Raw genomic sequence first — 16,206 nt, 5'->3', positions numbered from 1 at the left:
GCGCGTGTATGCGTGTGTGTGTCGCCGCCACGCACCGCTGCCTGTGCAAACGCATGGCTGAACCGCCGCCTCGCTCCCCGCTCCACACGCCGTGCGCCACCCACGCCATTGCGCGTGGCATTGTGCTGGGTTCTCCGTGTGTGGCATCGCAGTCGGGGAATTGGGGGGGGGGAAGACCAGGATTTCCCCGTTGCCCGCGGATTCTCCCTCGGGCGGCGTGGACACCGCCAAGGACAGCTCGCCCCGGAGGTGCCCAGGGGCGCTCCTTCTCTGGGGCATTGCGCGCCGGCAGCTCGGCGCAGCCCGGAGCGGAGGGCCCGGGCTGGGCGGCGGGAGAGGCCGGGCGGGAGAGGGGCGGCGGGGTGGGAGCTGCGTTAACTTTGATCGGGCCGCGGCCGCGGTTGGGGGGGTGGAGGAAGAGGAGAGAGAAGCGCCGCCGCCGCCCCGCCCCGGCCGGTGCGGCGGCGCTCGCTCTGCGGCGCGCGGCCGCGGCTGCCTCTTTAATCAGGAACACAGAAGGGGCGGGCCCTGGGCCGGCGCGTAATCGGATCGCTCTGCCGCGGCGCTGACATCCACATGCTGCTCGGCCTGAAAAGGCAGGGGGGAGCCCGCGGGGAAGCGGAGATCGCGAGCGAGGCGGCCGCCCGCAGCCCGCCCCCGGCGCAGCTCCCGACGCGCAGACACCCGGCGGCGAGGCGCGGGGCGCGGCGGCGGTGAAGGCGGGCGCCAGCGAACTCGGAGAGGGGCTCGCCCGCTCCTCCCGGCGATCCCAGCCGCCTGCCCGCACCCCGGCGGCCACGGCCACGGCCCCGGCTTCCTTCCACGGGCTCCTCGTGAGGCTGGCCGGGCGGGGGTAGCCGCTGCGGGAGGATCCCGCTGGGGGAACCCGGCGAGGGCTGGAGCCCGGCGGCCGCCTGCCACCCGGGCTGTCCTGTCCGGCCGTGGGCGCCGCCGCCCTCTCGCGGGTCCTGGGGGCCGGGGGCTGCGTGTCAGTGTGCGCCTCTGAGATCACACAGCTGCCTGGGGCCGTGTGATGCCCAAGGCGAGTCTTGGCTTTTATTTTTTATTCCATTTTTTTTTTTACGTTTGGCTTTCGGGAAATAATCCGTGATGTTGTAGGATAAAGGAAATGATACTTTGAGGAACTGGAGAGGACACAGATCCGTTTTGCGTGTAAGAGAGGAGGAGAACCGTCCCCTTTTCCCGCCTGGCTCCCCTCTTGGCTGATTTCAAGAGCGACCGACCGACCCTCCTCCCGGGGAGGTGGGCACCCGGCAAGGATCAAGGTGAAGACCGGCCGCCGGGGCCCAGGAGGGGACCGCTGACCATTCTCTGCAGAAGACACCGTGAGGAAGATCACGAGAGCGAGAAAAAAACACAAAGACTTACAATTATCCAAGAAGCCCACGCAGCCCGCCCTGGAGAGAGCCTCCTTCTCCAACATGGATATGTTTCCTCTCACCTGGCTTTTCCTAGCCCTCTACTTTTCAGGATGCGGAGTGAGAGGCCAACCAGGTAAGCCCCTGAAAGTTTTTTTTTTTTTTCTCTCTCTATTCATCTCAACACACTTTCCTTTTAAAAGTAACTGCTAAGGCGGGAAGGGGCACAAGGGATGGCATAGAAGGAGGCATCCTCAATACTGAATAATTGAAAGAGCCATCCCACTCGGCCCTCCCTACTTGACACCACCACCGCCGCTGCCACTGCTAAAACCCAACTTTATTCTCCTGCGGGGAATGCGTGGGTGTGTGTGTGTGTGTGTGTGTGTGTGTTGAAACACAGACAGAATTTGGCGGTGTTCAGATGTCACATATGGACTGAATCAAAGGTTTAAAAATACTACAAAGCCTTTCTGCATTTCAGTTTTTGGGATTTTTCCCCCTTTCTTGAAGCAGAGCACATCTCCCTGGAGTTTCTTCAACCTAGCCAGCGGAATATAAATCATGTGCATTCCCTCCGCGGAGGGAGCCGCGTTGAGCAATGTTAAGTGAAGGGCTTGGGAAAGGCAGGAACCGAGCTGTTTCCCAGCGCTGTGGGCTCTGCAGGATGTGCAGATCCGCCTCAGAATCGCAGGGTTGGGCCGGCGATGGGGCTCTCCGCAGAGCCGGGGGCTTGGGGCTGGTGCTGCTGGCCAGCCCGGGGGTCCACAGACCCTCCTCTCCTTCCTGCATCCACGTACTTTCTGGGGAAGTAAATCGTGTCCTTTTTAAAAAAATATTATTAGATAAAGCCAACCGCGTGGCCCTCCAAGGTCTCTCTTGTGAAGTGGTTAGAAACTTTGGAGTGGAATTTGTTCCCAGCCACTGCCAAGAAGGGTGTGTGGCCTGAGTGCAGAGATAAGCACGAAGGCCCCAGTGTCTGGGGCCAGTGTGTGTGTGTGTGTGTGTGTTGGGGGGGGGGGGTGATAAGGGGTACACTCCCTGAACAGGGATCTCTGGCCTCAGGGAAAATGATGGGGCTTGTTCTTCCTTCCTCACACCCCCCCTCCCGGGCCAGCCCCTCTCTCCTCTGAGAAGAGTGTCTGGGATCTGACTAAACTCTTGGAAGCTGCTGCTACAGGTGACTGAGAGCTAGGAGACATCTCGGAGGAAAGAGGAAAGAGGGAAAGGAGGAAAAGCCTTCCTGGCGTGCCCTCACCCAGCGGCACTTCCAAGGCTGCGGCTGCAGTGCCCGGCTAAGCCCTGGCAGCCTGCTGGGCACCGCCTCCCATCCCGGGGCTGGTGGGGGACCAGCGGGGGCCGCTCTGACCCCAGGGGGAAGTGGGTTCTCCCCTCCTGGCACAGCCACACGCGCCCCTTGGAGCTCAGTGTGTATCTGAGGAGAGGAAGACTCAGCATTGCCCTTCCTATCCAAACCCTCTTGTCGGCTGCGCCTTCTCGGCCATGACTGGTCTCCAGGCAGCCGAAAAACCCTCTCCAAGAGATGAGTGCGGGTCCCACTTGGAGAGCTTCCTGTGCCTCCTCATTCCTTCTTGCCTCGATTCCAAGTTCCCAGTTTGATTTGAAATGAAATTACCTCCCACAGACCTGCAGGCTGCATACATTGTATGTGTGTTCGTGCGTGTGTGCGCGCGTGTGTGTGTGTGCACGCTCCCGCGCGGGGAGGATGCCCACGGTGTGTTATGTATGCAGGCAGGGTCTCTGGCAGACCCGGTGTGCGGGCGCGCGGGCCCTGGAGCGCATACGGGCACATTCACAAGCGCGCACACATACAACTTCAGGTTCTGTGTGCTGTGCAGGGCGGGGGGGGGGGGGGTCGTGAGGACTCAGGGTCCTCCTTCTCCGCAGATGTTCACACATCCTCCCCCCCCCCCCGCGCTGTGAGGATGGAGAGTGCACGCGTGTGCGGCAGAGGACGGGACCCGCTCCCGCCCCGACACCTGCCTCCGCGCTGCCCGCAGGCGCGCCCCCTCCCCGCCCGGCGCCCGCCCTGCGGCCTGGCCAGAGCAGCCCGGAGGCGCAGGGCGCGGGCAGGCACCTCCTGGAGGGGCGCGGAGCCGCTGGGGTTTCCGTCCGAGCAGCCCGCTGGCACCCCGGCCGCTGGCGGCGGTGGCACAGGGCAAGGCCCCGCCAGCCCTCTGACTCACCCGGTGCGCGCCCGCCCGCAGGAGACGGGTGCAGCCGGCGGCGGCGGGAGCCCAGTCCGAGGGGTCGGGGGGGGGGGGGGGGAAAGGTGAGAGCGGGAGGGCGAGTGAGCAAAGAACCCCTCTGCCGGCGGCGTGCAGCCTCGGCGCCCCCACTCCTCGGGCCGCCGCCGGGCCGGATTGCAGCGCCGCCTGCCTGCCTGCCTGCCGCCGGGCTCGGGGCTCAGCACCGCTCGGCCGGCCCTCCCCGAGCGCCCCTCCGCCGGGCGCGTTCCACTCTGCGCTGCATCGCCCCTCTCCCCTCCCCCACCCCACCGCATCCCCGGAGAGTCGGCGTGGAGGCCGGGCCGGCGGGGCAGGGGGATCCGAGCGGGGCGGCGGGAAGCCGGGGTGGATTTCCGAGCCGAAGGCGCAGGGACGGGCAGCAGCCGGCGAGATGGAGCTGGATGAGCCGATCCGCGGGGATGCGCGCCGCCCGCACCGCCTCTGCCGCGCGGAGCGCTCGCCCGGCGCCGAGGCAGGTGGAGAGCGCGCGGCGCGGGGCCCACGTGGTGGGGCCGCCGGGGGCCCCCGCGCACCCCAACCCCCAGCGCCGGCCCTCCCGACGCATCGATTTGTTTGGGCCGCGCGCAGAAACAGAGCCGGGGATCCATAAGCATTCTATTAGGCGGACGTGCCCCCGGCGAAAGCCAAAGCCGGGCGGCTCAAGCCGGGGCAGAGCTGGCGGCCTCCAACTCCCCCGGCCGGGCCCCTCCTCCTCCTCCTCCTGCTCCCTCCCCCCCCGGCCGAGGACTGCGCAGGGAGAGGCTCCGGCTTCCCCTCCGCCCCGCGGCTCCCCGCCCGGGAGGGACCTCTGCGGGGCCGGCGAGCCCCCTCCCCGCCGCCGCCGCCGCGCTCTCGGCTTTTCCACGTGAGAAAGAGAAACTGTCACGGCCGATGCTTCATTGCCACTGATTGATTTCTTTTTAATATCAACACAAGTTCACGGGGGCGAGGCGAGGCGAGCTGTGACTCAGTGGCTGCCCCCGCCCCCCGCCTGGGACTGCCTGCGCCGCAGCTTGGGGTCCCGGGCTGAGGCGCAGGGTTGGGGGAGGGGGGCCAGCACGGGCCCGCAGAGCTAACGCCCAGGGCTGGCGAGGGCCGGCGGCATTAAGAACCCGGTGGCCCCTGGGAACCCAGGGGGTGCTGCGGGGGGTGGGGATCAGCTTTCTGCGCCAAGCTTAGGGGACCCGGCTCCTCCGCGTCTCAGCTCCTGCGGCTCCGGTTGAATCTGTCTGGCAGGAGAGGGAATGCGCGCTCTAGCTCCTTAGCGTGTGCTCACCGCTTGCCTGCCTTCCTCCTTCCTCCACCGCCCTCCTTCCCTCCCTCCCTCCCTTCCTTTCAGTTTCAGACAGAGAGGAGAGCCCCCTGGCGCTAGCCATCCACTGTCAGCGCCCGGCCACGGCGCTCCCCTTGGCTGGAGTTAATCGTGGTCCGCAGGGGACCAGGCGACGCTCAGGAAACCATTCAGACCCTGACAATGGGCTTCTTCAGAGGGTGGCAACTCCCAGCCCCGGTGTCCACGGCGCTTGGGGCCACAAGGACTCGCACCCTATAATCTACCCCGAACCCCGAACCCCGCCTCCACCCGGGAGCTGTGGCCGCGCTGGGCCATTTCACCCTCGTGGGAAAGGATCAGATAAGAGGTGTGACTTGGCGGTGGGAGACAGGCCCGGGTTCACACTGATCCTGAAAGAGAAGCACTGAGGCTCTAGGCTCTGGATAAGGATCTGAGGAGGATTTCTCCTGTAGCCTGTCTCCCTCCGAATGCGGGCTAAGTATGAGCAAGCATGACAATGTGCGACCAAACGGTGAACTCCTGGATTCTACACAGACAGCCCGCTCTGGGCTCCGGGGACCGGTCTCATGCCCGCATTCCGTGGGTGCCCAGTAAACTTTCCCCCATAAACTGCCGCTGGAGGTAGTGAAACTGAGGCCTGTTGCCAACGGAGCACACAGTGCAAAGCAGTGGGAAGAGGAACACTTGTGGGGGAGGGGAGGGGAGGGGACGTTCGGCAAGTCCCTTCTTGTCCGAGATGTGCATGTGCGGCAGAGCTGGGACTGCTGGGCAGCACCGCAGGTTTGGGCTTTCTGTCCTGCGGAGCCCGCAGATTAGGCCACAGGGCCCAGCTGGTAAAATGGAAGGTTGGCGGGGCTGGCACGCCAGGCTAGGGAGCAGGCCTCCTGCTGTCTACCTAAGTGGCTTCAGCCCCTGCTATTGAATGTCAAGTCCACACGGGCCCCGTTTCTACCTTCAGGGTATAAAAGGGGCCAGGACCCAAATGCCAGTTCATAGGCCCTGAACTGAGAGGCATTGAATTGAGTGCAAATAACAGTGGGGAAGGGCCTGGGGGGAGGTGGGGTCCTGGGGAGAAACACCTTGGAGAAACATCAGTGGTCAGCAAACTCAGTCAACAGAGTGGCAGACCTCAGTGGCTCACGAGCCGCAGTTTGCCGACCACTGGACTAGAGGATTCCTGAGTATCGGCTGCTCCTTGAAGCAATTAAGGGAATGAGCTGACTTTGGGTAACCCAAGTGTGGGACAATTCCAAGTTGACAGAATTCAGCGCTAGATTCATTGGTAAAAAGTTTTCAGAACATATTCTGTGAAGGTGCAGTTTGGAAAGACTTTAGGAAATAGAGGTGTGATTTTTGTTTTCTAAAAGGATGGAGCAGAAGCCTAATACCATCTTGACTTCTTACCCTGACAAGAAAGGACAGGGAAAGTAGTTTGTAATATTGTTAACATACTTGATGTATTGGGTCATCTGACCATCATTTGCCATTGGACCATCTTGAAGGATCCCTCCTTGAGGAGCAGACACGTGTTTGATCCCAAAAGTTAGTCTTTGTTCTGTTTCTTCCAGGGAAGGAACTCACTTAAACACACACACACACACACACACACACACACACACACAAATTTTTTTAACCCATTCCTGGATGTAACCCATTCCTGGATGTTGTCCTAGACAGCCTACAGCCTTATCTGCCCTGATGAGACGTGACGGAGGAGCCTAATGGTTTCCTCACCGAACAGGATTCCGTGGGGCTGGATTCCTGCACACCGTGGCCTTGCAGTGCGGCCAGCCCTCCAGGAGAAGGCATCTCCTAAAGGTTTCGGAAGCTGTCAAGTTTAGATAAGGCTGAGCTCTGATCCTATGGGACCTCGGTTGTATTAATAAGGAGAAATTAATTTTTAACCACTGGGAAGATTGCCAAATTATGTGACCTTTGGCAGACCAGCTGTGCTATAAAAATAAATCCCCCTTTTCTGAAAACGCTGCTCCTATCCAGTAGAACAATAACAACGTGGCATTTAGCACAGATGAGGAGCAGGGTTGAGAAGAAAGGGGAAGGGGGGGGGGGGCGTTGCCAACAAAAACACCTTCCGATGTTGTAATGCATAGCTTCAGGCCTGAGCCTCCTACCTACTCCTCTGCCCCCCCACACACACGTGCCCTGGTTTTCAGTTCACAGGAAAGAGGGCCAAAAGGATGCGGAGTGGGTGCCCGTGGGAGCAGGGAGTGGAGAAGGTGTTAAATGCTTCCAGCCCTCTCACACCCGATCCTGAACACATCTCCCATTGTCCGCACCGACAGACGGCTGGCACCCGGAGAGAAAAAGGAGTTTCCATCCGGCAGAATGTCTGTCTTTCCCTGATGCCACTCACTGAGCCTGTCATGTAGACGTCTGGGGAAGACCTTCCTTGGGCTTTACAGCTTCCGAAGCTGGGGAGCCAGGCAGCCTGGGTTTAAAACCCAGCCCAGCCCTGCCACCCAGAATACATAATCTCCCCGTGCCTCAGTTTCCCTCTGTGTGCCTCAGTTTCCCTCCGTGCCTCAGTGCCCTGGTCTGTCAGATGTGTTTGAGAATAATAATAGCCCACCTCCTAGGTATCATTACCTGCCTGTTCGGAAATCATTTCATCTTTAAAGCAGCTTCAGTGGGGTTTACTGTATCACAGAAAGCACAGTGTAAACATGGTGGCCAATTTGCATTATTTTATGAGCTGTTTAATAAGTAAACAATTATTCCTTCCCAGCTCTTACCCCACTAACCCTTCACCTGTGTATTAGAAGCAGGGGGTTATCTCTCCACACGCTGTCCTTGGGAGACAGGTATTCCCTGGTAGGTTCTCACCTTGATAGACTTCTTCGCTTTGTTTCTTTTTTTGTCCACTTTTACTGTCCTCACCTCTACTGATTTTTTTTTAAATCTCTCCTCTTTCCCTTTTCCTCCCTTCTGTCCTTCATCAGGAAAATGTGCTCCGCAGGGATCCCAGGGCTGAAGGAACCCTTCCTCGCCCCGAATGTGTAATAACTTCTACTCTGGCATCAAGGCCCCTCAGCAGCTGAACTCAAAAAAAGTCATCACAAAGACAAAATAGCTTTTACCCAGCAAGACTCTTAATAATCCCATTTCCCTCTGGGTCTTCATAAAAGAGTCATGATCTAATCCAGAAGGAAAGGGAGGGGCCTGGGACACAAAAGGAAGGCTCTCCCGGTGGCGTGCAGTGGACCAGGCTGCGGGCCAGCTTAATGCAACGTCCAGTGTGACCCTGCAGAGATCCCGCGATAACCAGCGATCTGGCCAGTCTTTCAGAGAAAAAGATAAAGGGAATTGCAAATTATCGGGCTGAGTGGTAATAATAACTGTTTTGATAAAGAGGGAAAATAAAACAGATGTGCCCCAGAGGTATGTGGGGGTCTAGGGGGAGAAAGATGGGCAGAGAGAAATGAACTAAAACCCAGCAAGAGCCAATCCATTGCCAGCACAGGTTTAGTGATGAAGTAATGATTTGCATCTTCCTGGTGCTACTGACAACAAATATCTAGAACTTGCTTTTGGGGGGGGGGGGCCTGGAGTGAGGGGGCAAGAAAACATTCCAATAAATTCTTTTTACCATTATTAGAATTAAAATACAAGTGTCATTTGAACGTTCCGGTGTCTTCAGAGACATGGTTCACACTAACTCTACTTTGACTTATGATGATGTGCTTTTATCCCAAACAAACCATTTAAACACCCAGTTCACCACTAAATTCACCATTAGTATCAGCTGTGGGCTGGGAAGGACGAGTTGGAGCTGGAGAAGCACAGCAATTTGTGATAAGGCTTTCTTAGCACTTATAGTACCTACTGGTACCTTTGGTGTTGCTATAGGCAACTAGCCATTTACCGTATTTTCTGGCATATAAGACGACCCCCTAATTTTACAGTTAAAACATAGGTTTAGGCCTATATTCTCTGTATAAGACTACCCCCCACTTCAAAGAAAAGACTTACTTTGCCGTTAAGATCTGCAGGTAATTTTCATGCAATTTTGGTCTTTTGCCCCCGATTTTCAGTTGACTTTTTTTCATTTCAAAAGTCATCTTAAACCCCGGAAAATATGGATTTATCACACCTCCTTGACACTGACTCCTGGGAAAAGCTCTCGGTTTGGTCCTTTAAAGTCCTCCAAAGAGGAATCAGAAGGGAGCCACAGCTACCCTCGAGTTGAAGTGGTCCAGCAGAATGGATAAGGCTGTTCCCAGCGCTCACATACCTACCTTAGAACAGCGATTGTCAACCACTGTGCCACAAGAATGTGTAAAACATGCAATACCTGACTTTTTAGTCCGGGGCGCTAACCTCTTTTCCTTTAGATTGTCAAATAATCAGATGACAACAGCAACACAATAGCCATCAGTGTGAATGAATCAAAATCATACTTTTTTATTATGGCAAAAACATAATATATTTTAGTAATTAGCTTATGTGCTCCAGGAGATAAGAAGGGTTGAAACTCGGAGTCCCTGGTTTGGGTGGCCAGGGATGGGGGGGGGGGGGGGGGCGGTGGTGTGTGCAGCTGAGCCTGATTGAGAGAGTAGATGGGACTTCGCAGTGGGGAAGGCATAGGGAAGCGGGAGGTGGGAATAGAGAATTGGACACTGGGTTTGTCTGAGGTGACACTCAGAAGCTTCACGGTGGAGGGAAGTGATTGCAAATAAGGTTGGAAATAGTAGCTTGGGCTCAATGCAAGGCCCAAATTGCTAGGCCAAGGGGTTTTAGATTTCATTTACTGACCAATGGGGAGCCATTGATGTTTCAACATAAGCCTCCAGTTAATCAAAATAAATGAAGAAAACTATTATATTACCTTGTTTGTTTCCTCCTTGGGTTTTTGGAAGGGACCTCAGAATTATTCTTCTTCTATTTCCTTCCCCAAATGTCTGTTGAAATGGTCAAGAGTTGTAATCCCAGATCTCTCATCAATGGCATCAAAATTGCATTTGCAATGAAGGCTGGAAAAGAGTGGACATAAATATAAACTAATGCTATTATACCGGCTGCCCTATTGGAATTGCATTTGTTTATGATATAAGATGACAAATAACAAGGTTACCACAGGTGGCATGATTCTAGGTCAGGGAGGTAATCACATCAAACTTACATCTTAATGATTAAACGGGGCTTCATTTTTAGAATCCAGATCGAGGGGAAGAGACTTCCCAAAGCCCTATGGCCAGACCCCATTTCCAGTTCTCTCCACGGGGAACCTTTGGGGATGTTCTAGAAGAGGCGGTTTGCCCTGTTCCCTTCCCCTCTTTCCACGCTGGCTTCCTCTCCCCCTCCCAGGTCCTCTTCCCCCTCCCTGGCCGAAGAGTCTTTGATTCCGATTTTGAACTTTATCACCGTGAAAGTTCACAGGGGTTTCCATCTGCCGTGCCTTCAGGAGTGCATCACTCACTGCCACCCGCCCCATAAATTGAATGGATTGCGTCCCTTCTCCGTCGCCTTAGGAAGTGGTCAAACAGCCGCATTCCTGGGCTGATGGATTGGCTCATTTCTTCCCCCGCTTAAGCCAAGATACAGATTTTATGAGACTGTTTTGTGACAGGCTGGAGTTGCTTTGAATAAAACAAAATCCAGCCTCAGCTCACAGGAAAGAAAAATCCTTAAAAAGCAGCTTATCCTGGGTAAGCGAGCAACATTTGGTTAAGACCCTGAGCAGAGGACTCCGGTGATTGGGCCGAGGTGTTTTAAGAAACTCCTTTTGGTCTTTCTTTTTATGCATCACTGTGGCCGACACGCTCGCACACAGAACTGCGTATCCATAATGTTTATAAATCTGCAGCCTCAGACCCAGTTAAGAAAGGGAACTCACGTCAGTGAGGCTAATGTGATTAAAAGAGACATTTGGACTCTCCATAACACAAGACAGACACGCTCCTCCGAAGGAAGAACCCTGGAGTTGTGTTGGAGGCTCACCTGGAGCAGATACACCTGGAAAAACGAATCTATTTAATCTATTTATGTGGGAGGGGAGAGGACCTTTAGTTTTTGGTTCCTCTGTGGGTTATAGGATCATGTCCTCGCCTCTTTGTACAGGCTTTGAATTTGAGAACTGGAACTGACCTTTAGACTCATTCCCCTCGTTTTATAGAGGAGAAAAAACAAAGGCTCAGAGTGGTTGACTAACTTACCCAAGGTCACACAGCTTGCGAGTGGAGTGGTAAGACCATATGAGACTTCTTACTGGCTAAGTGTTAAGGTGACCACATTCCCTCTTTAAGTAGGAGAAAGAGCCTCATTGCCTTGCCACTGATAATCCAATGAAAACAATGCTGTGGAAAGAAGAACCAGACAGGATTATGCTGTCAGTGAAGGGTGAATTATAAAGTAAATAGAATGCTATTTTAATAGGAATGTGACCAAGTACTCTGAATACTTTTCTCCACTGAGTGTCCCCAGGTGTGGAGAACAGGTGTAGAGTTAGATGCATTCTCGCCTTCCTCCTTTTCCGTGGCATTTAAAATAGCAAGGGCACTGTGATCTGGCTCCATGGGTCTTAAACCCTATTCCAGGCAGGCCTGATGTTCTTAACAGGAAGGCCCCTCAGAGATGAGGGAGGGACTTCAGGGCGTGGACACCACTCCAATTCTGCCACCCCCCGTTCCCACACCTAAGAAGAGGTCCATTTTCTTTCTTTTAAAAAAATATATTTTATTAATTTTTACAGAGAGGAAGGGAGTAGGATAGAGAGTTAGAAATGTCGATGATGAGAGAAACATCGATCAGCTGCCTCTTGCACACCCCCAACTGGGGATGTGCCCACAACCAAGGTACATGCTCTTGACCTGAATCGAACCTGGGACCTTTGAGTCCGCAGGCCGACACTCTGTCCACTGAGCCAAACCTGTTAGGGAGAAGAGCTCCACTTTCAGCTGCTCTGCACACTGAAGCTCAGGGTAGAGTTTTGTTCAAGGAAAAAGCAAACACTTCTAACAAGAATTCTGAAAGCTACACCCTTAGTTCGATCCACTCATTGCAGCCCAGTTTAGGGAGCTGAGTCTGAGGCAGGTCACTGAGTTAAGAATCCAGGTGCCATGTCTTCTTGGTAATATCAGTACCCCCTCCCCTTCCCAGTAACCTGGTCCCCTTACCCCTGACCATCCATCAAAAACACCCTGACTCTGCAGTCCCACGTACAGCACTGAATTCCCCTGTTTCTGCCAAGGACTTTCCCCTCAGTTCAGTACATCGAGGGATCTGACTGTTACCATGGGACTGTGCAGGCGGTTGCCTGGTGTCACCTGGTGTCACCCCCTGTGATTCTGATCATTTGAAAGTCTCACTATAGCCAGGCTTCAACGTTGAACAACTATTATTGTCAAGTTTGGGCTCTGCAGTGATCCTTTAAAACAGCTCCAGTTGAGTTCCCTTAGAAGGCAGACCAGGTTTTCAAAAAGATCTTCTTTTAGTCCTTACTAAAAACCAGATCTTACTAGGAACCAGTGAGTTGTCTGGATTGGGTTCTGTAGGAGGGTAAGCTCCCTCTGAAGCTGGCAGAGCACCTGAGAACTGTAGGAGGACGGGGACAACATGTCTTCACCTGATCCACGGCCTGGTAACCCCAGGGCAGCATCTGACAGTGCTTAGACCGTCAGCAAAGCAAGGGCATGGGAGGGAGGGAGGAGGTAAGGGGAGGAAAATGTCAGAAATAATCTGACATTTTATATCAAATCAAAACACCTAAGTAGTCGTTACGGAGGGAGGGGGGCGTCAGACCTTTGGGACTTCAGAACATAGTATTCCCTTTATTTCAACTTACTTTTTAAAATTAAATTTATTGGGGCAACATGGGTAAATAACATTGTATAAGTGTCAGGTGTACAGTTTTATAATACATCATTTGTGTATTGCACTGTGTGCCCACCACCCTAAGTCTAGTCTCCTTGTGTCACCATGTATTTGACCTCCTTTAACCTCTTCATTCCCCCTTCTCCCCCTTTCCCCAATCCTCATACTGTTGCCTAGCCCTAGAGGTATCACTTTAATCCTTTTATCCTGGGGCCTCTGAGGACCTGGTCCATCTCAGTTGCGGGAGAAAACTTCTCTGAGCAGATCAGGCCTGGGTTGGCCTGCTGCTCTTTGGGAACTTTGCCCCAGGTAACAGGCAGTTACAACATCAAGGAGAAAGGAGTCCCTGGTCAACTCACCAAACAGGCTCAGTAGCTCAAACTTCAGCCGGGCCAGCTTCTCTTCTGTGTGTGCTTATTGGCCTACAGGCATGTGCCCTGGAGTTCACCTTTCCTTGGCTGGACTGGACTCCTCTGGAGAGAGCGCGTATGGAGGACATAGGAGAGGCCTCCGGAGGAAAGGATAGTGTAGCTCTTAAGAGGAAAGGCTGGGTCATTCCTCTGGGGTGTGTGTTTGCATTTTAAAAATGGAGGGTCCTCAAACCTGGGAATGAAAGATCAGTTATCTAGAGGAGGCATGGATGGATGAAGTGTGTCTTCTTTACGATTTTTACTGATAGATTTCAAGAGTTCCGTTTTCTCCAAGGAACACAGAGGTGACAATTCTAGCATTTATCTTCAAGGAGCTGTCTGTGCAAATGATGTCTGATCTTTTATGAGAGGACGTGGAAGTTTGTACAGGACTAAAGTGTTAGTTTCATATATATATATGAAAGGAAGGAAGAGGAAGAGAGAGATTGAAACATCAATGATGAGAATGGTTGATTGGCTGCCTCCTGCACTCACCCTACTGAGGACCAAGCCCACAACCCAGGCATGTGCTCTTGACAAGAATCAAACCCAGGACCCTTCAGTCCCCAAGCCAACACTATCCACTGAGCCAAACCAGCCAGGGCTAAAGTATTAATTTTTAACTAGAGGGCTGGTGCACGAAATTTGTACACTCGGGGGGGGGGGGGGTTGGAGGGAGGTCCCCTCAGCCCAATCTGCACCCTCTTGCAGTCTGGGAGCCCTCTGGGGATGTCCGACTGACGGCTTAGGCCAGGGGAGTGGGCCTAAGCCAGTAGACAGACAATCTTAGTGCTGCCAGAGGCAGGATAGGCTCCCACCGCCTCCATTGTGCTCACCAACCATGAGAACGGTTTCTGGCTGAGCAGCACACCCCCTGCGGGAGTGCACTGACCACCAGGGAGCAGCTCCTGCATTGAGTGTCTGCCCCCTGGTGGTCAGTCATGTCATAGTGAGCAGTTGAGCGACCTTAGCATATCATTAGCATATTATGCTTTGATTGTTTGAACCGCCAACTGGACAACTGGACACTTAGCATATTAGGCTTTTATTATACAGGATGTATATGTGTACCCAATGTATGTTTGGTAGGCAAGTGTGTGTTTCTCAGCGTGAGGGCCATCCAGACAAGAATGTGAGCTTGTTTCTGGCTGGTGTTGCACAGTGGTTGAGCAGTGACCCATTAACCAAAAGGTCCCAGGTTCGATTCCTGGTCAGGGCACACACCTGGGTTGTGGGCTTGATCCCCAGTAGGTGGCGTTCAGGAGGCAGTTGACTCTCATTCATGTTTCTATCTCTCTATCCCCCACCCTTCCTCTCTCTCTAAAATCAATAAAAACATTAAAAAATAAACATACTTAAAAAAAAAAAAAAAGAATGTGAGCTTGTAAATGTTTGGATATTGGAACGGCTAACCACACACAAGCAAAGCAGATGTTTCAATGAGTTCTCAAATATTTTAATGAGAGCCTCAATTTTCGTGATAAAGAGAGGACAGGGAAAAAAAAAAAAAAAGAGTTACTCCTTTTCCTTTGAGTGAAGTACGTTCTAACCAGGAGAACAGGCAGGCAGGCAGCTCGGGGACATACACACGTAGTTTAACTCTTCTCCTCAGTGGGGAAGTGATGACTCCTGGTGTGGCTCAGAAACGAAACCTCCCTCTGAGGAAGCTTCCGTCCTTCCTGATGAGCATGTGTGCTGCTCCAGTGACTCAAAGCGTACGCCAGGCGCCATGGGGGCATGGAGGAAGTGAACTTCTTCTTTTCAGAGAAAAGCTCGTAGACAATTTCCTCTCCTCCAAGCTGTCAGACAGCTGGCGACCTAGGTCCCCTCCCCCCTCCCGCCTCCTCAGAGGGCCACTCGTGGTCCTATGTCACATGCATGAGCCAGGACCATTGGACTCGCTACAAGATGTGAGGTGCCCAGCTTGGGTGAGTGGTGTGGGCACCTGGCAGGCCTTCGGGGATTGGCTGCAGAGGAGGTGGTGGCACCAGGCCTGGCTGCTGGCTTCACCTCCATCTGGGCAGGAGGGCCGAGCCCATTGTCCTTCTGGCCTCGGGAGGGTGCAGGGTCGTGAGTGAGAGGATGATGAGGTCTCTGCCAGCCAGAGGAAATGGCCTGCTTTTGTTTCCTGCCCGGCAGGAAACGGGACCCGACGCCATGTGGTTCTGGGCAGCGCAGCAGGGCACGGTGTGCGCTCTTGGAGGCGCTGACACCTAAAGGCCACTTGTGAGGGTCTGTGTGTCCCCGGCCACCACTGTGCCCATCTTTTATGCACCTGAAGCCGGCCCGCCCGCCCGCCCGGTAATCCAAAGCAGAGTTCCGGGAGACAGGCGTGCCAACAGGCACGGGGAGCGGGGACGTGCACCTGTAGAGTTAAAAAATGCATGACCCTTCCCCTCAAAGAGCGCACCCGGGAGAGAGGCCCGTCCTGGAGGGCGGCCGCTGCGCCCTGATGCATAATTCACGGGCCCACGCTGCTCCGGGCAGATGGCGATATTAAATCGTGATTGATGCTAAGAGCGGCACGGCGCTCAGGAAGGTCTCCCAGAGGCTTCTGGAGATTTCCGGGTCTCTGGTGCCTTCTTGTCCTCTCTTTTAAAGTAGTCTTTAAGCGGAACACCCCCCCCCCCCAATCCCTACCCCCCATTTCCCAGGAACCCCTCCTGGGGATGGAAGATCTCCACTCCCAAACATGTGAGAGTCTTCAAATGTCATCGCCCACCTTTTCTGCCTTTGAAGCGGCCCCATTCCCTCCTGGCGCTTGTGGAGCTGTTGCCTCCAGCCTGGCAATGGTGGGGAGGGCGAGGGCGGGGGTGGTGGGTGGAGGGGGATCTCAGCCAGGCTCCGCCAGTCCCTTCCCCAGGGCTGCTGACCAGGGACAAAGCAGCAGCACACTCTGCTGGTGGTGACCAGGCAGGAGGGACCCTGGGCAGAAAGCTGGGGGGGGGGGGGGGGGAGCAGGGGGGGAGCCAGCCGTCCACTCAGCACAAAGCGCTCTTTGTGGAGGCGCTGAGGTCAGAGCTGGTGGATTCTCCTATGCAGAT

General features: G+C 54.7%; 1 protein-coding gene across 8 annotated transcripts in view; it reads left to right on the top strand.

The window, feature by feature from the left end:
- The first annotated feature begins 535 nt into the window (after positions 1–535).
- Positions 536–16,206, top strand: part of NRP2 (neuropilin 2) — a 119,253-nt gene continuing 103,582 nt past the window's right edge. For 4 of the 8 annotated variants that reach the window (XR_004984826.2, XR_004984828.2, XR_004984825.2 and 1 more), the window contains exon 1: positions 544–1,515. Coding sequence is in view for 4 of the 8 variants with exons in the window: in XM_036420871.2 (XP_036276764.1) it covers positions 1,443–1,515 (73 nt within the window). In the remaining 4 variants the exon portion in view is untranslated. Of the gene's footprint in view, positions 1,516–16,206 lie in introns of all 8 variants that reach the window. The other 4 variants (XM_036420872.2, XM_036420873.2, XM_036420871.2 and 1 more) reach the window with 3 other exon arrangements.

The sequence above is a fragment of the Pipistrellus kuhlii genome, unplaced genomic scaffold (assembly GCF_014108245.1).
Source record: "Pipistrellus kuhlii isolate mPipKuh1 unplaced genomic scaffold, mPipKuh1.p scaffold_m20_p_7, whole genome shotgun sequence".
In the NCBI taxonomy this organism is placed as follows: domain Eukaryota; kingdom Metazoa; phylum Chordata; class Mammalia; order Chiroptera; family Vespertilionidae; genus Pipistrellus; species Pipistrellus kuhlii.
This window is presented reverse-complemented; position numbering and strand designations above follow the sequence as displayed.